Source organism: Astyanax mexicanus, chromosome 1 (genome assembly GCF_023375975.1).
Source record: "Astyanax mexicanus isolate ESR-SI-001 chromosome 1, AstMex3_surface, whole genome shotgun sequence".
Taxonomy (NCBI): domain Eukaryota; kingdom Metazoa; phylum Chordata; class Actinopteri; order Characiformes; family Acestrorhamphidae; genus Astyanax; species Astyanax mexicanus.
Window position 1 is genome coordinate 131,011,003 of NC_064408.1, and position 20,591 is coordinate 131,031,593.

At 40.3% G+C, this 20,591-nt stretch overlaps 2 protein-coding genes across 2 annotated transcripts in view; both read right to left on the reverse strand.

The window, feature by feature from the left end:
* The window catches only part of LOC111196442 (NACHT, LRR and PYD domains-containing protein 12-like), a 167,197-nt gene that overhangs the window by 39,960 nt on the left and 106,646 nt on the right, over positions 1-20,591 (reverse strand). The gene's annotated exons all lie outside the window — the stretch shown is intronic.
* The window catches only part of LOC125802242 (NACHT, LRR and PYD domains-containing protein 12-like), a 63,699-nt gene continuing 54,286 nt past the window's right edge, over positions 11,179-20,591 (reverse strand). The window contains exon 9 of the mRNA XM_049479643.1: positions 11,179-12,600. Within this exon, the coding sequence (XP_049335600.1) occupies positions 11,618-12,600 (983 nt within the window). The 3' untranslated portion in view covers positions 11,179-11,617. The remainder of the gene's footprint in view (positions 12,601-20,591) is intronic.

Below are 20,591 nucleotides of genomic sequence, written 5' to 3' on the forward strand. Positions count from 1 at the left end.
ATGTTTAGTAACACTAGACAGATGGTCATAATGTTTTAGCTTAATTTTATAAGCGCATTTATATAAGATGTAGTTCATCCCAAGGACACTAGATGGAGACAGTGCACCTTTCTCTATTTTACCTAGAAGAGTTTACAAATCTATAATTCTTATTATTTCAGCTTTATTATCACACTGTGTAAAGTTGAAATAAATAGTTACATTATTTTTACTGATTGATACAAAAGGTAAAATTTACACTATTCTTAATTTCTATTAAACATCTACAAAAAGTGTGTTAATTGTGCAGAAAGTTTATTATTATGGTAAAGTTTAAAATATATAATATATGCATTTTATAAATATAAGTATATAGTTGAGGTACTGATCTTACTCTGGGAAACTCTTGTTCTAATCGAAGCTCAGTCTGAACTCAGTTTTATCAGTTAAAGCACAGCTGATAGATGATATAGAAAAAGAAAATCATAATTAAATAATTAAAATGTGAATTAAATGTGTTTCAGTTGATCTGATCGTGGTTTAATTTGATAGTAGATCCAGTTTAGTGGGAGTTTAGTTGTGGGTCAGGTGAACTGGTGCTTGTGTTACCAGAGTAAACAGGGTTAATTTAACACACAGCTGCTGCACTATGTTCACTATATGAAGTATCAGGCTGCTGGATTACAGTGAATAAAATACTTTTATTACACTTTATTAAGCTCCTCAGATTTACTCTGATTTTCCTCTAAATATAATTTTTACATGAATGCTTTGATGTGTGATTTAAAAATTGTACTATGTGAATATGAGACAACATTAATTCAGACTGATAGATTGAGGAAAATGCTGATAGTGGTACTAATAATATGGAAGAGTGCAGCTGTACTGGAGCATATAGCGAGTTATTACGTATTTTATTCAGAGAGATAATAACAGTTTTAATAAGATAAAGTCTAATAAAATATAGATCTAAATATTGTGATCACTAATATTCTCTTTATAAGCTCTGAAGGTGTTTTTGTGATTAATAGTAGAAAGACTTTTCAACCAAGACTGGCTGATTAACTACATCTGTGGTTTTATTTATTTACTGTTGATAAATTATTTATTTACATTATCGTTTTAAGATTTATATATGTAACAAACACCACACTGATAGTGTAAATGTGAAAAAAATATATAACTTACTGTGGATGATGCGTTCATTCTTGATGTTAAATGCTGCAATCTGGGGGAAAAACACATTTAACTAATCAATAACTCATAAAGACTCATAAATCGGTTTTATCTATTATACAGCACTAAAGCATAGTTATCTTCATCAACTTGAACAATATCATGGTATTAAATATAAGTATTTTTATGTCAATACCTGCATGCAATAGTCTGAATTATATTATATATTATATCACTATTTAATATTAAACAATATCTGCCTATTATTTGTGACTGAGACACAAAAGAATAATTTGATTAAAAGAAAAAGTCAGTGTTTAATGTTTGAGGTAAATTAAAGGATATTACAGTTTGGTTCTCTTTAAATGTATCAGATTCTTACTCTCGCCCAAGAACTGACTGTTCACTCGCTGCCTAATATAACTATCCACCGCTCAACAGGGGTAAAGGTAATTTATTATTTAAAGTTATTCACATCACCTAACAGTGGTTTTAATGTTATGGCCGACTCTAATACAAATGTGTGTTATTTGTTGCACATAAAACAACACTTTCCTCAGGTGTATATTGCATTTTTCTAACATAAAACACAAATATTGAAATAACTACTTAATTCAGAGCATGAGCCATTTCAGTAACAGACTTACTGTAAATTACTGTATCAGTAAAATAAAACATACATATTCTGCAGATAAATAAATGATGGGAAGGAGCCTGTCCATGAAGAGAACCATCAATAACAGTGTTTACTGTTCACTGAAAACCAGCAGTAGAATAACAGTATTTTATTATTTAATTAGTTTAAACACTTTACCATAAAATATAATCAGCAGGAAGGTTTAAGGAGTTTCCAGCGTAAACTCTCTGGAATCTCCGGCTGATGGAGGAGAAATATTAGTTTAAAAATCTGTTAAACTGGCTCTTAAACTGAGGTAAAATTGGAGGATAACTTACTGTACTGTACTTTACTGGGGTAAATTAATTAAAATAACAGATAGCAGTGAGAAGAACAGTGAGAATAGTGGTAATTAGTTTAATCTAAACACTTAAAACTCTTCTTATTCAGGTACAGCAGCTAATAAATGCTCTTTCTCCTCAGAAACTTCAGCAGCGTTTAGCTACAGCCAGTAATTTACCCGCTTCTGAACTTAAACTGCGCCTAAAACCAGCATTTAATTAGTCTAGATTAGTCTAAACTTCTTTAATCTCATCAACTTACCCATAAATTATTAGTGTTTCCTCCGTTTATTAAACAGTTTAAGAGAAACGGGGCTAATTCACTGCTAACTCTGTTAGCTGCTAACAGGCTAATGTGACAGGAATCTGACAGGAGAGCGTCTCGCGCCGAATCACAGCGCGCATAAAGAGCGCGTGAGGGCAGCGCTAATATATAAACTACTGCTTTAAAACCACTGAAACTCACCAAACTCGCTGATCCTTCCGCCGGGAAATGTAGTGCACTGATTTAAGTGCAATATAAAATTCAAAACCTGTAATCTGTGTATTAGTGCTAGAATTATACCCTTTAATTATTTAGCTAAAGTAATTGGTTTACAAAATATGTTTTTATTAAATAGAAAAATAAATTATTATATTATTGTGGTGTCGATTAATGTTATATAAAAGAACCCAACACGACAATTATCATATATAGCCATTAATAATGGACTTGTAATGCACTAAGACATGATTACAGGTTTTGGATTTTGTATTGCAACGGAAACATAAAAATATTAAGGATTTCAGAAGAAATGATAATATTATATACTATTTAATTTCATCTATTTGAGATGTATTTTTATTTTTAAAAAGACGTAAAAAATGTTTTATTTATCCATATTAGCAAACTATGTCTATTAGGATTTTTGTATATTTTAAAAGATAAATAAATTAATCAATTAAGTTTAAAAATGACTACTGATACTACTCACTACTACGAATATTAGCTTCAACAACAAACATATTACTACTAATGCACTAATATTAAACATGTTTAATAATTCTTTATTAATTGAATGAATGTAATTGTGTCTGATTCTGGCTAATGAGAGCTGATATGCCACAGATGACTAATTGGCTGGTGTTCTGGCTATTGAGATCCGATCACCTGGTGTTCTGGCTACAGAAAACCTGAAATCACAATGCACCAGAAACCCCAAAGTAGCCACCATAACTCTGACCCACAACGGTATACTTTCCAACACTGTCCATACCACCCCCCACCACACCAGAAGTATTCACCATCAGAACCTTCACCCTGAACCACAACCATATACGCTCCACTATTGTCCATACCACACCCCACCACACCTAAAGTGTCCACCATCAGAACCTTCACTCTGACCCACAACAGTATTCTCTCCAACACTGTCCATACCACACCCCACCACACCAAAAGTATCCACCATTAGAACCATCACTCTGACCCACAACAGTATACTCTCCAACACTGTCCATACAACACCCTACTGCACCAAAAGTATCCACCATCAGAACCTTCACTCTGACCCACAACGGTATACTCTCCAACACTATCCATACCACACCCCACCACACCAAAAGTATCCACCATCAGACCCTTCACTCTGACCCACAACGGTATACTCTCCAACACTATCCATACCACACCCCACCACACCAAGTATCCACCATCAGAACCTTCACCCTGACTCACAACGGTGTACGCTCTAACACCGTCCATACCACACCTTACTGCACCGAAATATCCACCATCAGAACCTTCACTCTGACCCACAATGGTATACTCTCCAACACTGTCCATACCACACCCACCACACCAAACCCACCACACCACACCCACCAGCAAAAGTACGCTCTAACACCACCTATACCACACCCCACCGGACACAATTCATATCAGTTCAAGAAGCTCCAGCCAGGAGATCAGAGGAGGATCTAGGACTTTTCTGAGTAATCAAGGGTCCACTATATTCATAGAGGGGCTGAACATTAATTAACCAGTCTCACTGTGTTCAAACACTTCAGTATAATTAAAAAATCTTACACAGAAACAACTATGTAGTTAATTCTGGGCCAAAAGTTTTACAGAAACAGTAAAATCTGCAATCAGAATTTTATTACTCATGAGGAATAAGTGTTGGGAGGTTGCAAAGCTGGTCGAGACAAACCCCACAAGACTTGCAGCCGTAACTGCAGTGAAAGGTGGCTCTACTAAGTATTGATATGAGGGGCTGAATTATGTGCTACTTTGTGTTGGTCTATCACTTTAAATCTTAATAAAATAAATTGGGTCCATTGGGTCCAGCGTTCTAAAGCGCAGGTTTGAACCTCCGCTCATGCAGCTTTGCCATCAAGCTCAGAGGGAGCAAAATTGGTCTGAGCGGATAAAAATGGGGAAAAATGTGAAATAAAATTATATAAAAAAACATTGTGGTTATGTATTGTTTATTTCGTTTAACTGTTTGTGTTGTGTGTGTGTGTTGTGTGGGGTGTGTGTTTAGTCACAGGTGGAACAGAACCCTGGACCAGATCCAGCAGTGTGTGGGGTGTGTGGGGTTCTGTGGTGGGTTTGGGTCTGATGGTTCTGCTGGTGTTCTCCGGCTGCCTGATACGATCACACAGAACTGCCCGGTGAGTCCAGATCATCCTCATCTCACTAACACAATCAAATCCTCACAGCAGTGTTCTGAATTCAGAATCTAGTAGAAAAGTTTCTCTGTAGAATAGAGACAGTTACTCAAAACAAAACTCTTTATAATACTCTTATTGGAGTTGGGATGAATATAACTTAATTTTGGGAGATTGATCCACGACCTTAGTCCTCCCACACTCCACCCTATACTCCACCGTCACTTCCTCTCTACCTGCGTGTCAAACAACTTTGCATGTGGTAATGGCTCCCAGCCCTTACCTGTTCCCCGATGGTCTTCTACCTGCGTCTCCTACAGCTGACTGTTCTCTTTCACCCCAACTCCTCCACTACTGTTGCTCACGGCTGCCTTTCCAGGTTGCAGTGTATTTTATCCAAACTGCCTCTAACGGCTCCTTGGTATGGTTTGGCTGCTCCCGCAAGGCCTCAACGCGTTCCTTGAAACTTCTCCGGACTTCAGCGGCTTCTCCTTCTTACCGCCGCAGCTCCCAGAGCCACCGCCCCGGCTCCTCTCCACCAGCTAAGCGGCCCTCCTCCCGTTATCGCTGGACTCCCCTCTTTATCCCTTTCATGCTGCCTGTGCCCCTTCGGCGGCTCGCCATTCTGGGCCATCTCCGGTTTGCAGTCGGCACTTTGGTTCCACGGTGTCCTTTCGCCCGGACCGGCAACTCCCGCAATCTGTTTCCCTGTCCCGGTCTCCAACCAGCGTTCTACTGCCCGGACCGCGTTGCCAGTGGGGGATCTGCTTCCCTACAGCCTCACTGGGCGGTACTCGAGCGTGGCCACGCCTCCTTGTCTTTCTCCTGGGCGATCCTCCTGATTTGTCCTTTTCTTCAATCCCTACATCAGTCCTCTGTCTTCCCAACCCACCTCCCATCATCTTCCCAATATCCTCCCCATCATCCCTCCCCCTCCTTTCATCGGCTGCCTGCCCTCCTTCTCTCTCTCTCTTTTCCCCCATGATCCCATCCCTCCCCCATCAAGCCAACATCAGTCCGTCTGATAAGTCTTTAACTGCTACTCTGATCTCCTCACCATTTCCAACCACCACCTATTCTCTGTTCATCAGAGACATCATACGAGAGCCGCGCACTTTTAATCAGCACCTCCTTCACTTCTCATATTCTGTATTACTGTATTTCAGGCTCTGTGCAGGTTACGTCTCTCCCTTCATTCTGCAACATTTAAAACTGTTTCCTTGCTTTCTTTAGTTTCCTGTTGCTCGGATTTAACCTCTTCCACTTCCACATAAATCCGCTCTCCCTGCTTTCCTGGCAGATCTTTCCATCCTAGATTAATAAAAATTTCCCCTTAAATCAAACACAGAAGTGGCACCGAGTGGTCCAGCTGATGTATCGAAACCGAGTCGCTGCGCTTTCCTCTGAGCGAGCTGGCTGCTCAGTGGCTTCACATGTATCGGAGGAAGCTTGTGCTAGTCTTCACCCTCCTGGTATGTTGGGGCATCAATAGTGATAGGGGGAGTAATTGGCTGTGTAATTTGGGGAGAAAATGCAAACATTAGAAAAATTAAAAATCATACACAGAACATTCACCTGGCTCGCTCAGGTACTACCCAATCACTCATCCCAAATTCTCAAACACTAGAGGTCCCAAGCCTACGTTAACTGTTACTGTTTAAACTTTTGGGGCTTCAGGTTCACACTTTTCCAGCGAAACTGCCCCGAACTCCTCCCCAAATCCTCTGAGTTCATTCCTTTCCTTCTCATTCCAGTCTAAGGGTGTGGGAAATACTATCAAAATTACAGAAGATACAGCCAATCAGCTTCTGTTCCAATACTTTTTAATATTATAATAATCTGATCTTCTGTCCAATTAGAGCTGCTGATAAAGACGCTGTAAACTTCACCGCAAACCATTAACACAGTACGTACACACTCACACTACACACACACTACTCACACACACACACACACACAATAGATACAGTTTAAAGTGTTTGTATTTGATTTTAAAGCAGTGATTGTGTAATGGGGTGGGAGCAGTAGCTCTCCAGCCCAGAAGGTTTTAGAACCCAAGTGCAGAACAGTGGATCTCAAAGCAGGTAAACCCAAGAAAAAAGGAAAATAATAATAATAAAAATAATAATAATAATAAATATATAATTGTTAATATATATATATATATATATATATATATATATATATATTATCATATATATATATCAACAGGATATATAATAATATTATATAATTATTATATTATATTATATTATATAATTATATTATGTATATATAATTATTATTAAACCCCGCTTCACGCGGGGATTGAACCCAGGCTGTCACGGCCGCAGCCCAATGCTCTAACCGCTGAACCAGCGAGCGGATTGGGACGCGGCCGCTTTATTCGCCCTTAGAGCCTCCGCCGAAAGGGGCGGAGCAACAAAAAACTGGCGGATAATGAAAACGGGTGGAAAACAAAAGCCTCGCCTAGCGTGAGCGAGAGAGAAGGGGAGTGAATCAAAACAAAGACCGCCGGTAAGTGCCGGCTACCTCTTATGGCGCGAGGTGAGGATAAACTAAACAAAGGGCTTCCAAACTAAACAAAGAAGTGAACTAAGGTGATTGTGGATTTTAACGCTGCTCCACCAGAGAGGAGAGGAACAGCGCGGGAGAGAGAAGGTGAGCAAGCCGCGTGGCCTCACGGCTGTTTCACCCACACACACACACACACTGACACAGAAACTCAAGAGGAGAGCGGTGGTGCACACAGCTCTACATAGTCACAGCTAACTCGAGGAATAAAAAGGGGATAGAGGAAAATACTTTGGCGGGAGAGGCACGCAAGCGATGCTGAACAGTGCTCTCTCCAAAGACAAAGAAGGAAAACGGCTGTTGCCGTGGATAGAGCAGGGAGGAAAAAGAAGGAGCCGAGGCTCACTCGAGAAACCGGCATAGATTCGCTCTGAGAAGCGTCAAAGATCCAGCGCCAGTGGGTGGTTTGCCCCGCTTTTAAGGTGTTCATAGCAGGTGTTGGTAATTAGCCAATTAACCCTCGGCGCTGGCCTGGCACGCCCTCCGATGCCCCGGAGGACGCCTCAGTCGGCCACCAGCCCTTACAGATTGGTTGATCTCCTCTGATTTACTCCCTCAGACCTCTGAGATCATCACCCCACAATTTGCTGGCTGGATCTCAGCCTCTTCTTAATCTTAAAGGAGAACTCTGGTGTGAATAGGACTTGGGTTCTAGTGGTCTCTAAATGTCTCTAAACATCTTAGAACCCACCCAAGATGGCGGCGCGTTAACACGCAGCGGCCGCTCCGGGTCCGTTAAATGGTGCTTTTGTGTTACTATTTGTCGTTTTTTTCTGTTTATTTCCTGCAAATATGTGCATCGGAACACCCGTGCACATGTTCTACCACCGCCAGACCCTGCTACAGTGGAGAAACCAGCCAGAAAACACGCTACCGGACGAGGTTCTGCAGACGCTACTTAAGCTGAGCCTGCTAAGAGACCCAGGCCGCCAGCCCGCAGTGTTTCCTGATGCCGGAGCCCAGCGGAAGTGCCATCGCAAGCGGTGCGAGCGTAAGCGGAAGCGCGGAAAGAGAGCCGGGATCCGCGCGAGGCTAAAGGCTAGTCCTAGCCGGCCGGCTATACCATTGCTCTTTCTTGCAAACGTCTGTTCCCTGGACAATAAACTGGACTACATCCGACTCCAGCGAACTACCCAGCGTGAGTTCACAGACTGCTGTGTTTTGGTTTTTGTGGAATCGTGGCTGAACGACAACATTCCAGACAGCGCCATTCAGCTAGCCGGGCTAACCGCGTTCAGAGCCGATAGGAGCGCGGCTCTATCCGGGAAGACCCGCGGTGGAGGCGTGTGTGTTTACATCAACACGGAATGGTGTAACAACGCTGTGACTGTCGCCAAACACTGCTCTCTGCTGGTGGAGTTCCTGATAGTCAAGTGCAGACCTTTTTATTTAGTACGGGAGTTCTCCGCTGTACTAATAGCTGCTGTCTACATTCCACCCAGCGCTAGCATTGGTGCTAATGCTGAAGAGGCTCTGTGTGAACTCTATCGGACTATCAGCGATCTGCAAAACAAACACCCAGACGGACTGTTTATTATCGCCAGAGATTTCAATCTCAAGTCAGTGCTCCCTAAATTCCATCAACATGTGAACTTTGCAACGAGAGGAGCGAGCGCGTTGGATCTTGTTTACACAAACATCCCCAGCGCGTACCGGGCGGAGCCCCGCCCCCAACTCGCTTTCTCGGACCACATGTGTGTTTGGCTGACACCAACATACACACCACTCATCAGACGCTCCAGACCAGTTCAGAAGCAGGTGAAAACCTGGCCGGCAGGCTCCATCTCTGCCCTTCAGGACTGTTTTGAGTGCACTGCATGGGACATGTTTAGGGAGGCTGCTACTGAAGGCTATTCTGTTGATTTGGAGGAGTATGCGGCATCAGTCACTGGCTACATCAGCAAGTGTATTGATGATGTCACTGTCTCCAAGACCATCACCACACGCCCAAACCAGAAGCCTTGGATGACTGCTGAGGTGCGTGCGCTGCTGAGGACCCGCGACTCCGCCTTCAGAGTGGGTGACAAGGTGTCCCTGAGGAAAGCGAGAGCCGACCTGTCAAGAGCTATCAGAGAGGCAAAGCGCACACACGGCCAGAGAGTCCACAGCCACTTCAAGGACACGGGTGACGCGTGGCGCATGTGGCAGGGCATCCAGGCAATCACCAACTACAGGACAATGCCACCATCCTGTGAACGTGATGCCTCCCTCCCTGATGCCCTGAACAACTTTTATGCACGGTTTGAGGCACAAAACAACACGATGGCGAGAAAGACCATGCCCAAGCCGGACGAGCAGGTGTTGTGCCTGACTGCAGTGGATGTGAGGAACACTCTGCGCAGAGTCAACCCATGAAAAGCTGCAGGACCAGACAACATCCCCGGCAGAGTGCTCAGGGAGTGCGCAGACCAGCTGACAGATGTTCTCACGGACATCTTCAACATCTCCCTGTGCAGCGCCACTGTCCCAACGTGCCTCAAGTCCACCACCATCGTCCCCGTGCCAAAGTAGTCCACAGTGTCCTGCCTCAATGACTACCGTCCCGTTGCACTTACATCCATCATCATGAAGTGCTTCGAGAGGCTAGTCATGAGGAACATCAAGACACAACTGCCCTCTTCACTGGACCCCCTGCAGTTTGCGTATCGTCCCAATCGCTCCACGGACGATGCTATCACCACCACCCTTCATCTCTCCCTCACCCACCTGGAGAAGAAGGACACTTACGTCAGAATGCTGTTTATAGACTTCAGTTCAGCATTCAACACCATCATCCCACAGAACCTCATCAGGAAGCTAAGCTCGCTCGGCCTCAACACCCCCCTCTGCAACTGGATCCTGGACTTTCTGACGGGGAGACCCCAGTCAGTCCGGTTCGGGGGCAGCACCTCCAGCACCATCACACTGAACACGGGGGCCCCCCAGGGCAGTGTCCTGAGTCCTCTGCTGTTCACCCTGCTGACTCATGACTGTGCTGCAAAACACAGTTCTAACAGCTTTATCAAGTTCGCCAATGATACAACCGGGCTGGGTCTCATCACCAAAGGCGACGAGTCAGCATACAGAGAGGAGGTGCAGCGACTGACAGACTGGTGTACAGTCAACAACCTTCACCTGAACGTGGACAAGACAAAGGAAATGGTTGTTGACTTCAGGAGAGCACAACACACCCACTCTCCACTCAACATCGACGGGTCCTCTGTGGAGATTGTTAAGAGCACCAAGTTCCTTGGTGTCCACTTAGCAGATAACCTCACCTGGACCCTGAACACCAGCTCTACAGCCAAGAAAGCCCAGCAGCGTCTCTACTTCCTCCGAAAGCTGAGAAAGGCCCGTCTCCCTCCACCCATCCTCACACTCTTCTATAGAGGGACCATTGAGAGCATCCTGAGCAGCTGCATCACTGCCTGGTTTGGGACCAGCAGCCAGAGAGAATCAACATACCATAAACAAGAAACAGTCCTAGGATCAAACACAGAGAGGTGATATTGAAGAACAGGGGAAAATCAGAGAGGAAAAGATACAAAAACAAGTCTGTAATGAGAGAGTAAACACAGGCAGGGAATAATGATTTATAGAGTGGAGAAACATCAATACTCTGTGAGGAGTGAAGTGAAGTGCAGGTGTATTTATAGGAGGTGTAATAGGTGTGGTCAATATTCAGGTGATGTGATGGTGTGATGGAGTGATGTCAGTGTGTGGTGCATTCTGGGTATTGTAGTCCGGAGGTTGGAGATCACAGGTAGAGCTGACTGTGGGAGAGGCAGGAGCTCCTTCGGACACGAGGCATGACATACATTTAATTACAATAATTACAATAATCACAATAATCACTAATAGTGTGCTGAATGTAAAGGAATAAGGAAGTTTATGTGATTATTATTTTTTTATTTACAGAATGTAAAATACTGTTTATCATATACAGATAACGAAGAAATAAAACAAAGCAGAGAAAAAAATTAAGGAGAACAAAAGAAAATAATAGAAAAATGTATATAATTTCAGTTTTTTTTATTTAACCCACAGCAATGGTGCCATCACTCACACTATACACACACACACACACACACACATTATACGAACACTATACACACACACACACATTATACGAACACTATACACACACACACATTATACAAACACTATAAACACACACACACACATTATATAAACACTACACACACACATTATACAAACACTATACACACACACATGCGCACACACACACACACACACTATACACCTACAGATACACAAACACAGATAAACACATACAGGGTTATTCTATTTTACACAGAGTCACTGAGGAGCCAGAATAAACCCTAATCCCTGCATAGAGGGGCTGAGTAAAGGTGGTGTAGAATGTGTGTAAGTGTGTGAGAGTGTGTGAGTGTGTATCAGAGGAGACTCTGTAGAAGGACAGAGTGCCGGAGGGACAGTCCACATACACTCCTACTCTCCTACAGTCGGAGGGAGGAGTGGAGAGATCAGTGCTGTTATTATTGTGTTGAACATAGTATCTGTTATTAGAGCAGATCAGACTCCAGGAGTTTATATTCCGTCCAAACCGAGAGTCTGATCCTCCTCCTTTCCTGCTGATGGTTTTATAACTCATAGCTACAACAGCTCCTCCTCTCCCGCTCCACTCAGCCTCCCAGTAACAGCGTCCAGTAACACCAGTAACACCAGTTACACCAGTAACACCAGTTACACCAGTATCACCAGTATCACCAGTATCACCAGTTACACCAGTATCACCAGTTACACCAGTATCACCAGTTACACCAGTATCACCAGTTACACCAGTTACACCAGTATCACCAGTTACACCAGTAACACCAGTTACACCAGTATCACCAGTAACACCAGTTACACCAGTATCACCAGTTACACCAGTAACACCAGTTAGACCAGTATCACCAGTTACACCAGTATCACCAGTAACACCAGTTACACCAGTATCACCAGTTACACCAGTATCACCAGTAACACCAGTTACACCAGTATCACCAGTTACACCAGTAACACAAGTAACACCAGTTACACCAGTATCACCAGTTACACCAGTAACACCAGCTACACCAGTATCACCAGTAACACCAGTTACTCTCTCTCTACTCAGAACCTGCTGATAATAATCAAATCTCTCTGGATGATCAGGATACGACTGCAGCTCCTCTCTCCTCTCCACCCTCCTGTTCTCCTCACTCAGAGAGAGAACAGGGTTTACTGTGTTTAGATCCAGTGTGAAATCACAGCCGTCTGAAAACAAGAACACACACATTACACACACACTACACACACACTACACACACACTACACACACACTACACACACACTACACACACTACACACACTACACACACATTACACACACACTACACACACTACACACACATTACACACACACTACACACACATTACACATTACACACACACTACACACACTACACACACACTACACACACATTACACACACATTACACACTACACACAAACTACACACACACTACACACACATTACACACACATTACACGCACACAACACACACACTACACACACTACACACACACACACACTACACACACATTACGTGCACCCTACACACACATTACACGCACACCACACACACACCTCACACACATTACATACAACACACACACATTACACACACTACACGCACACAACACACACAACACACAACACACACACATTACACACACTACACACATTACAAACAATACAAACACCTTACACGCACACTACACACATTACACACACTACACACACATTACACACATTACACACACACATTACACACACATTACAAACAAATTACACACACTACACACACTACATACACATTACACGCACTACACACACATTACACGCACACTACACACACATTACACACACTACACACACATTAAACGCACACAACACACACACACACTACACACATTACACACACTACACACACATTATGTGCACACTACACACACCTTACACGCACACCACACACACACACACACACCTTACACACATTACACACACATTACACACAACACACACACATTACACACACATTACACACACTACACACACACTACGCACATTGCACACACACAACACACACATTACACACACTACACACATTACAAACAATACAAACACCTTACATGCACACTACACACACTACACACACATTACACGCACACTACACACACACTACACACACTACACACATTACACACACACACATTACACACACATTACAAACAAATTACACACAGTACACACACACACATTACATACACATTACACACACTACACACACATTACACACACACTACACACACATTACACACACTACACACATTCAGTGTTGGGCACGTTACTTTGAAAAAGTAATTAGTTATAGTTACTCGTTACTTCTCCAAAAAAGTAACTGAGTTACTAACGAAGTTACTCCACTATAAAAGTAATTAGTTACCAGTAAAAGTAACTATAGCATTACTTTTTTATTATTCGCCCGTCAAAAAAAAGGAAATCAATTATGCATTTACTATTATTATTAAAAAAATAACAAACGAAAATAAACCCAAAATGTTGACAAAAATATAATCTAACGAATTTCAAAAAAATAAAACGAAATTCTCCACACAACCAAAGAAAATTACTAAAACTTGGAACTGAAAAAAACGGAAAAAACGGAAAAACGCGTCTGGGGATGAAATTAAACAAACCAAGCCACACTCAAAGGAAATATGTATATATATAAAAAACAAAATAATGGACAAAAACAACAATCTAATGACCGTTAAAATGGTATTAATATAACAGCTTCACCAAAAGAGAATAGAGCTTAGATCGTGCCCAAAAAATCCGACCGGACCCAGCCGGAGCCCGTGCACATTCTGCCCGAGCCCGAACCATGAACTGTCATTATGAGCCCGACCCGATCCGCCCCATAAACTGTCTGTTTTCGGGCTGTTTGAATGAGCGAAATATGATCAGAATTATGTTAATTAACACTGTAACATAAAAGCATAGAACTATTATTTAATTAAAATGATTTTTAAGAACAGCTACACACAATGCTGCAAGTCAAACGCGGAGGCGTTCACGTGCGCCCAGAGCTACGTGATTACAGTTTTCATTTTTATTATAGTTTAATTTTATTTTGTTTTTGATTTTTTTTGTCGTATTTTGCGGCTATAGCGCGAGCGCTTTACACAAGAACTAACGCCACGGACCAGGTGCCGCGCGCTCGGCATGACACCGCCCGCTGTACAACTCCGCTGTACAACAGCGCTTATAAATAAATTAAACACGAAAATTAGGGTATTTTATCAGTAATTTTAGGTCGTTTTAGTTAGTTTTATAAACACAAAATACAGTTCGAGATAGTTATGTTTTTTCCTTTTAAGTACCTTTTTTATTAGATTCAGTTAACACAAATGTTTTTTCACTTTCAGTTTTCGCTATTTCGTTCGCTTTAGTGAACAATAATAATTGGTTACTTAGCAACATTGTGATTATCACACCAGAGCTTTATGTAAAATAAAAAATAGGAGCCCGATTTCAGGTCGGTCCTCGGGTCAGGTCGTGTTCGGGCAGAGAATCTAAGCTCTAAAAGAGAAAGCAGCAGCACCACAAAAACCGCAGCAGCTAAAAAGAGCCTAACGTCCTTAATTCGGAACTTGGGCTGTCCACGGCAATCACTGAATTAATAAGAGCACGCAAATCGTCACAATTGTGCCTCACTTCACCACGCTAACCCACAGGCACAGCGGCCAGAAACTCAAGTTCACCGGAAAGAGGAGGGGTTAACCAGGGCAAAGCAAAGTGAAAACAAAAAAAAAACGGCTAAAGTAACGTGCAGTAACGGGGTGTGGGAAATGGTAACGGCGTTATAGTTACAGTCATAGTAATTAGTTAGATTACTCGTTACTGAAAAAAAGTAACGGCGTTAGTAACGCCGTTAGTTTTAACGCCGTTACTACCAACACTGGTCAGGGGACAAGTCCCACATTTATTACAATAATAAGTTAGTAAAGCATTTATTTTTTATTATTTTATTTTACTTTATTATTATTATTATTTTATTATATATATTTTTTATTTTACTCATAGATTTATTACAATATTTAGTTAGTAAAGCTATGTCTTCAAAAACAAAAATCACTATTTTTATACACAAATTGTCCTGTTGTATTGCTGTATTTATTAAGGCATTAGCTAACTATTTTAATATGGTTTAACAATAAATATTCTATTATATATTTTATTAAAATACTTGAAACAAATAAGCAAAAAGACTGACTTAACTTTTAATTTTCCCCTAAAACTTCCTCATTTAAACCAACACTTCAGTAACCTTCAACACAAATCTGAGCAATTAATGCATTTTCTTTAGTGTATGTCTTGTATGTCTTGGACTTGTTAGAGATGAGAGAACTTGACAGACTGACCCACTGACCCACTAACCAGAGGACTAAATGACTGAGGTAGAATCAGTTCTGCAATTCATAATGTATCTTAAGTGTTAGGGTAAGCACTCTAAACCCTATCCCTAAAACCCTAAGCAACATAAAATAATAAAAAATAAAAGAATAAAGTAAAATAATAAAAATAAAAGCTTTACTAACTTAATATTGTAATATATATATATATATATATTAGGGATGGGGGATATGGCCCTACAATAATATCACAATAATTCATGGTATTTTAGTGATAATATTCTTTGTGATATGACAAAATTGAAAAATTAAATTTTATTATTACATACAATATGATGGGGAACACCTTGAGATATTAAAAATACAAGAATTTTATCAGATTTGTAACAGAAGTCAATGATCCAGAATGTCATTACGCTAATAATGCACTCCAAATATCTCCATATATGCAGAATTAAAGTAAAATAAATGCTACTGGACAGACATAATCTGTCTCTAGTAGATATATAATGAGAAAATGAGACCAGTGTGAATTTTCTTTAGCTAAAAACAGCAAAAAAAAAAAGTAGAACCTTGATGTGATAATTAGGGGTGGGTGATACGGTACGATATTTCAGGGTATAATATTGTTCACGATATTCAAAAATATCGTACCTGTAAAAATAGTTGGTACCACTTTAAAATAAGACTACGTTTATAAAGGGTTTATAACATGTTTACAATGAGTTTATTAATGGTCACTAATTAGGTTGTAAATGCTATACAAATCATTAATAATCAGTTATAACACATACGTAGAAAGGGCAACAATATAGATGGCTGTGGGTTCACTATTCGACAAACAACAGGTCATTGTAGCCCTTTCTATATATGTGTTATAACTGATTATCAATGATGTTTAAGACATTTACAACCTAGTCAGTAACCATTAATAAACTAATTGTAAACCATTTATAAACCCTTCATAAAGGTAGTCTTATTTTAAAGTGGTACCAAATAGTTTTAGCATTACAGATATATATATAAAAGGAACAAAAATTAATAAATATATATTAGAAAACAGTAAAAGTACATCAATGAGTCGACACATAGTGTACTAAAATCTCGATAGATCAACACATTCACAACCCAGAGAGAGAGAGAGAGAGAGAGAGAGAGAGAGAGAGAGAGAGAAAAAGAAAGAAAAAGGCAGTTGAGGGAGTGAGGACCCTTCAGACTTCATCCAAGCAGTTATACATTTATGCAAATGACATCCCAGCAAACAAGGAACGTCCCGGGGACGTTCGCGGACGTCCCTGTTTGGGCATTTTTGTAACGTTCTCTATAGGACGTTTGTAGGACCAAACTGACGTCCGCAGCAGGTCCTGTTCTCGTCCATACATAACGTTCCCTAACACCAAACAAGCCCCAAAACAGGCTAGATTTAGATTTAATTAGGCTACAAACCAAATGACATTACTTGTGAGTTTAATGCTAGTCAATGTTTTTTTTTTTTTTTTTTTACAATTTATCATGTGAATATTGATATTAAGTGTTTTCACTGTGCAAGCATCACATTTTCATTGCTTAAATTGTAACATCTTGTACCATCACCAATAGCTTATCAAAACTATACAAATACTGCACTTATAAAAATGGCATTAAGCCAACCTGAGGTCAAAACAGTTCAAGTGTATCTTGTGTGTATCATAGCAGGAATTACAAAAAAGTATTTCACTTTTGCTTGCCAGAAAAAAAAAGAAAAACCCATGAAGGTTTGGTCAGAATTGTCAAATATATTTCACAGATAACAAAAGACACATTGCATAAAACATTCTATTCTTAGAAATTTCTAAGTTTTTAAGTTAGGCTTTTTCTCAACTTAATAAATACATTCAGTACTGACCAACTTATAGAAACAGCCAAAAATAACAGCAGTACTTGTTTTAAAAAATATTATGGTTACAGGTTAGCTGCTCTTTGGGGAGACAAAAAACTACTAAACATAGTTTATTGGGTGATAGTTTTTATTGTCATTATAACATTCAACATGAGACATACTGCTTTGTTATTATCTTTACAAAGACAATCAGTGCATTTCAGCTGTACATTTAGAGAATCAAACTTATCTTTTTAAAAATGCAGATTGTGTTAATCATTTTATAATCCTTGATCAGTGGACAGTTTCCTCACCTTAAAAGCAACACAGACACTTGTACAACTCTCAATAGTACATTTCTATTATGAAGGACCAATATTTTATATGATTAGTAGCTGTCCTGTGATTGAATGAAACTAAGGGTGCTTTCATACCTGAAAGTCCGGACCATGTCCTGTAATTGGTGCAAATATCTGAACCATCTAGAAAAGTGCTTTCACACTGCAGGCGAATGTTTAAGGACTCCATGGTGATCTAACCAGGAACCAGCTAAAAAAAAAAGGAAGAAGAAGAAGAAAGACAGTACACATTATTCTTGACATGACATACATACAAGGCAAAGTGCAAGCAGAGGCAGTGTTTGCACTGGGGGCTTCTGGAAATATTGTCCCATCAGTAATTACCCATGTTCATGACTACCATATATGCAATTATTTTCTAATGAATAAAAAACAACACATGAATCTAAACAGAGAGCGAGTGTATCTTTACCTATAGACTGTCAAAAATAAATATATTGCTAAATGTAATCTAATGCTACTACACACTGAATCAACATCTTTGGACTGCAGCACAGTAAGCAGGGCACATTGTCATTGCAGTCGAATGGTATTAGCATGTTTAATTCGAAAAGTAGATGGTTGTCCACACTATGTGTTCTTTGATGAAACTGGTCAACCACCTTGACCATCAAACACCATCTTAAATAAAACATTTTTCTCAATCTTTTAACAGGGAACGAATGTAGGTTACATACTACACCACAGCCTTCCCTACTTACCTTTCCTTCACAAGCAGTAGCAGTAGGTCCAAGACGAATGAAGAATAATCGCTCAGTGAGGTGAGGAGCACATAGTGGTCTCCAACAATGACATTTCACTGGAAAAAGAAATAGGAGGTAATTAGCTACTACACAGGTGCACCATGAGGAGGATGGATTAGTTTCTATCAATCACCCTCTCTCTCTCTCATCCCCGCCCCTCTCTCTGTGTAATTCCATTTGAGTTTGTTTTTAAATGCTATCTTTTGATAAGTTTTTATTACACAATACTTACTCTGACCTTTTTGACTCCTGCATCTGACAAATAACACAAAGTGCAAAAAAAAAACTAAAACTAATAAAACTAAACTAAAACTAAGCTTTAAAAAATATATAAAAATGAATAAAAACTACAAAACCTTAGCATCTACACAGAGATCGAGACAGTGTATCTTTATCTGTATATTGAGGTAATATGGTTATATCAAGTGAATAATTAAAATACATTGTCAAAACTAATGTACAGAGGTAAGAGTGCATTTGCCAGTAAGTGTTTTTGTGAGAAAATATAATCACACCTACAATTAGAGTGCTCTGTCCTCCTAGTGGTAAAGACTTATTGTAGTCTGCACAGCTGAGAAGTCATTAGACACATTCCAATCATGGTGAATGAAGTAGGCAGTGAAGCTTATATATGGTTCAGATATATGATTTGGACACAGAAGTAAGAACAAACTCCTGCACCTTTTCAACACTCTCTTTACATTTGTGTATAGATGGAGATGGGGGGATTCTATGATTCTAGTACACAGTGCTAACTAGCTAACAAACTAGCCTGCCTCTCACTCTTGTCTGGGCTGGTATTTGCTGTAAAGCAGGACTGACTGTTGAATTGCCTGAGACACGTGATCCCATGGGGGCGTGTGCAGTGCTGCTTAACTTACAAGCGTGTTTTTTCCCTACAGACCACAATCTCAAAAAGACATATTTTGAGACTATATTAAATGTTCCTTAGAAAAAAATATATATTTTTACTTACCTGGGTAAAACCCAGTCTGAAGATCCAGACTTCTGCCTGCTGGGTCCATGAGGGTCCAGGGGACTAATGTGAAGAAAATGTGCAAATATAAAACAGAAATGTGAATATTGGAGTAGCTGAATGTTGGAAGAAAGCCCTGTACGCACAATGTGGATTTTTCTCTGTTGACTAATTACTATGGTTACTAATGTCTTCCTAAATGGCAAAGCGTTCAAAAGTAGAGGCAGTACTGAACTATGAGAATGTATACCAGCTTGTTTTTCTGACTTAATTTCACCATTCAAAACAAGCCAGTCATAGGGATTTTTTTTGCAATATGAAGGAAATGTTAATACATTGTTTTGTTCAGTTTACAATTGTGGTCTGGTATGTTACAGGTCAAATTTATTTCAATATATTTGGACTGTGAGGGAACAGGGAGAATGTGCCAACTCCACACAGAAAGACCTGGGTCACTCCATGTAAATATGCGTATATATATATATGTGTGTGTGTGTGTGTGTGTGTGTGTGTGTATATATCTATATATATATATATATATACATAAATATATATACGTATACGTATATATATATACACACACACACACAAACTCTGTTTTTCTCTGACAACAAGAATACCCTTACCTTATTACAAGAGAAGATTGTAAACTTGCAGCTTTCCGTCCATAAAATAGGGAATGGTGGTTTAGATAGGTGCAGCACAGCAGTCTCCAAAAAGGATGGTGTGCAGCAGATCAAATGAAAAAAAGGAAGATGAACACAGCTCACTGGAGACAAAGAAAATTAACAGGTAATCAACTTATTGAAAGAACCAACTAAATACAACAATGCCACTGCCACACTCTATAT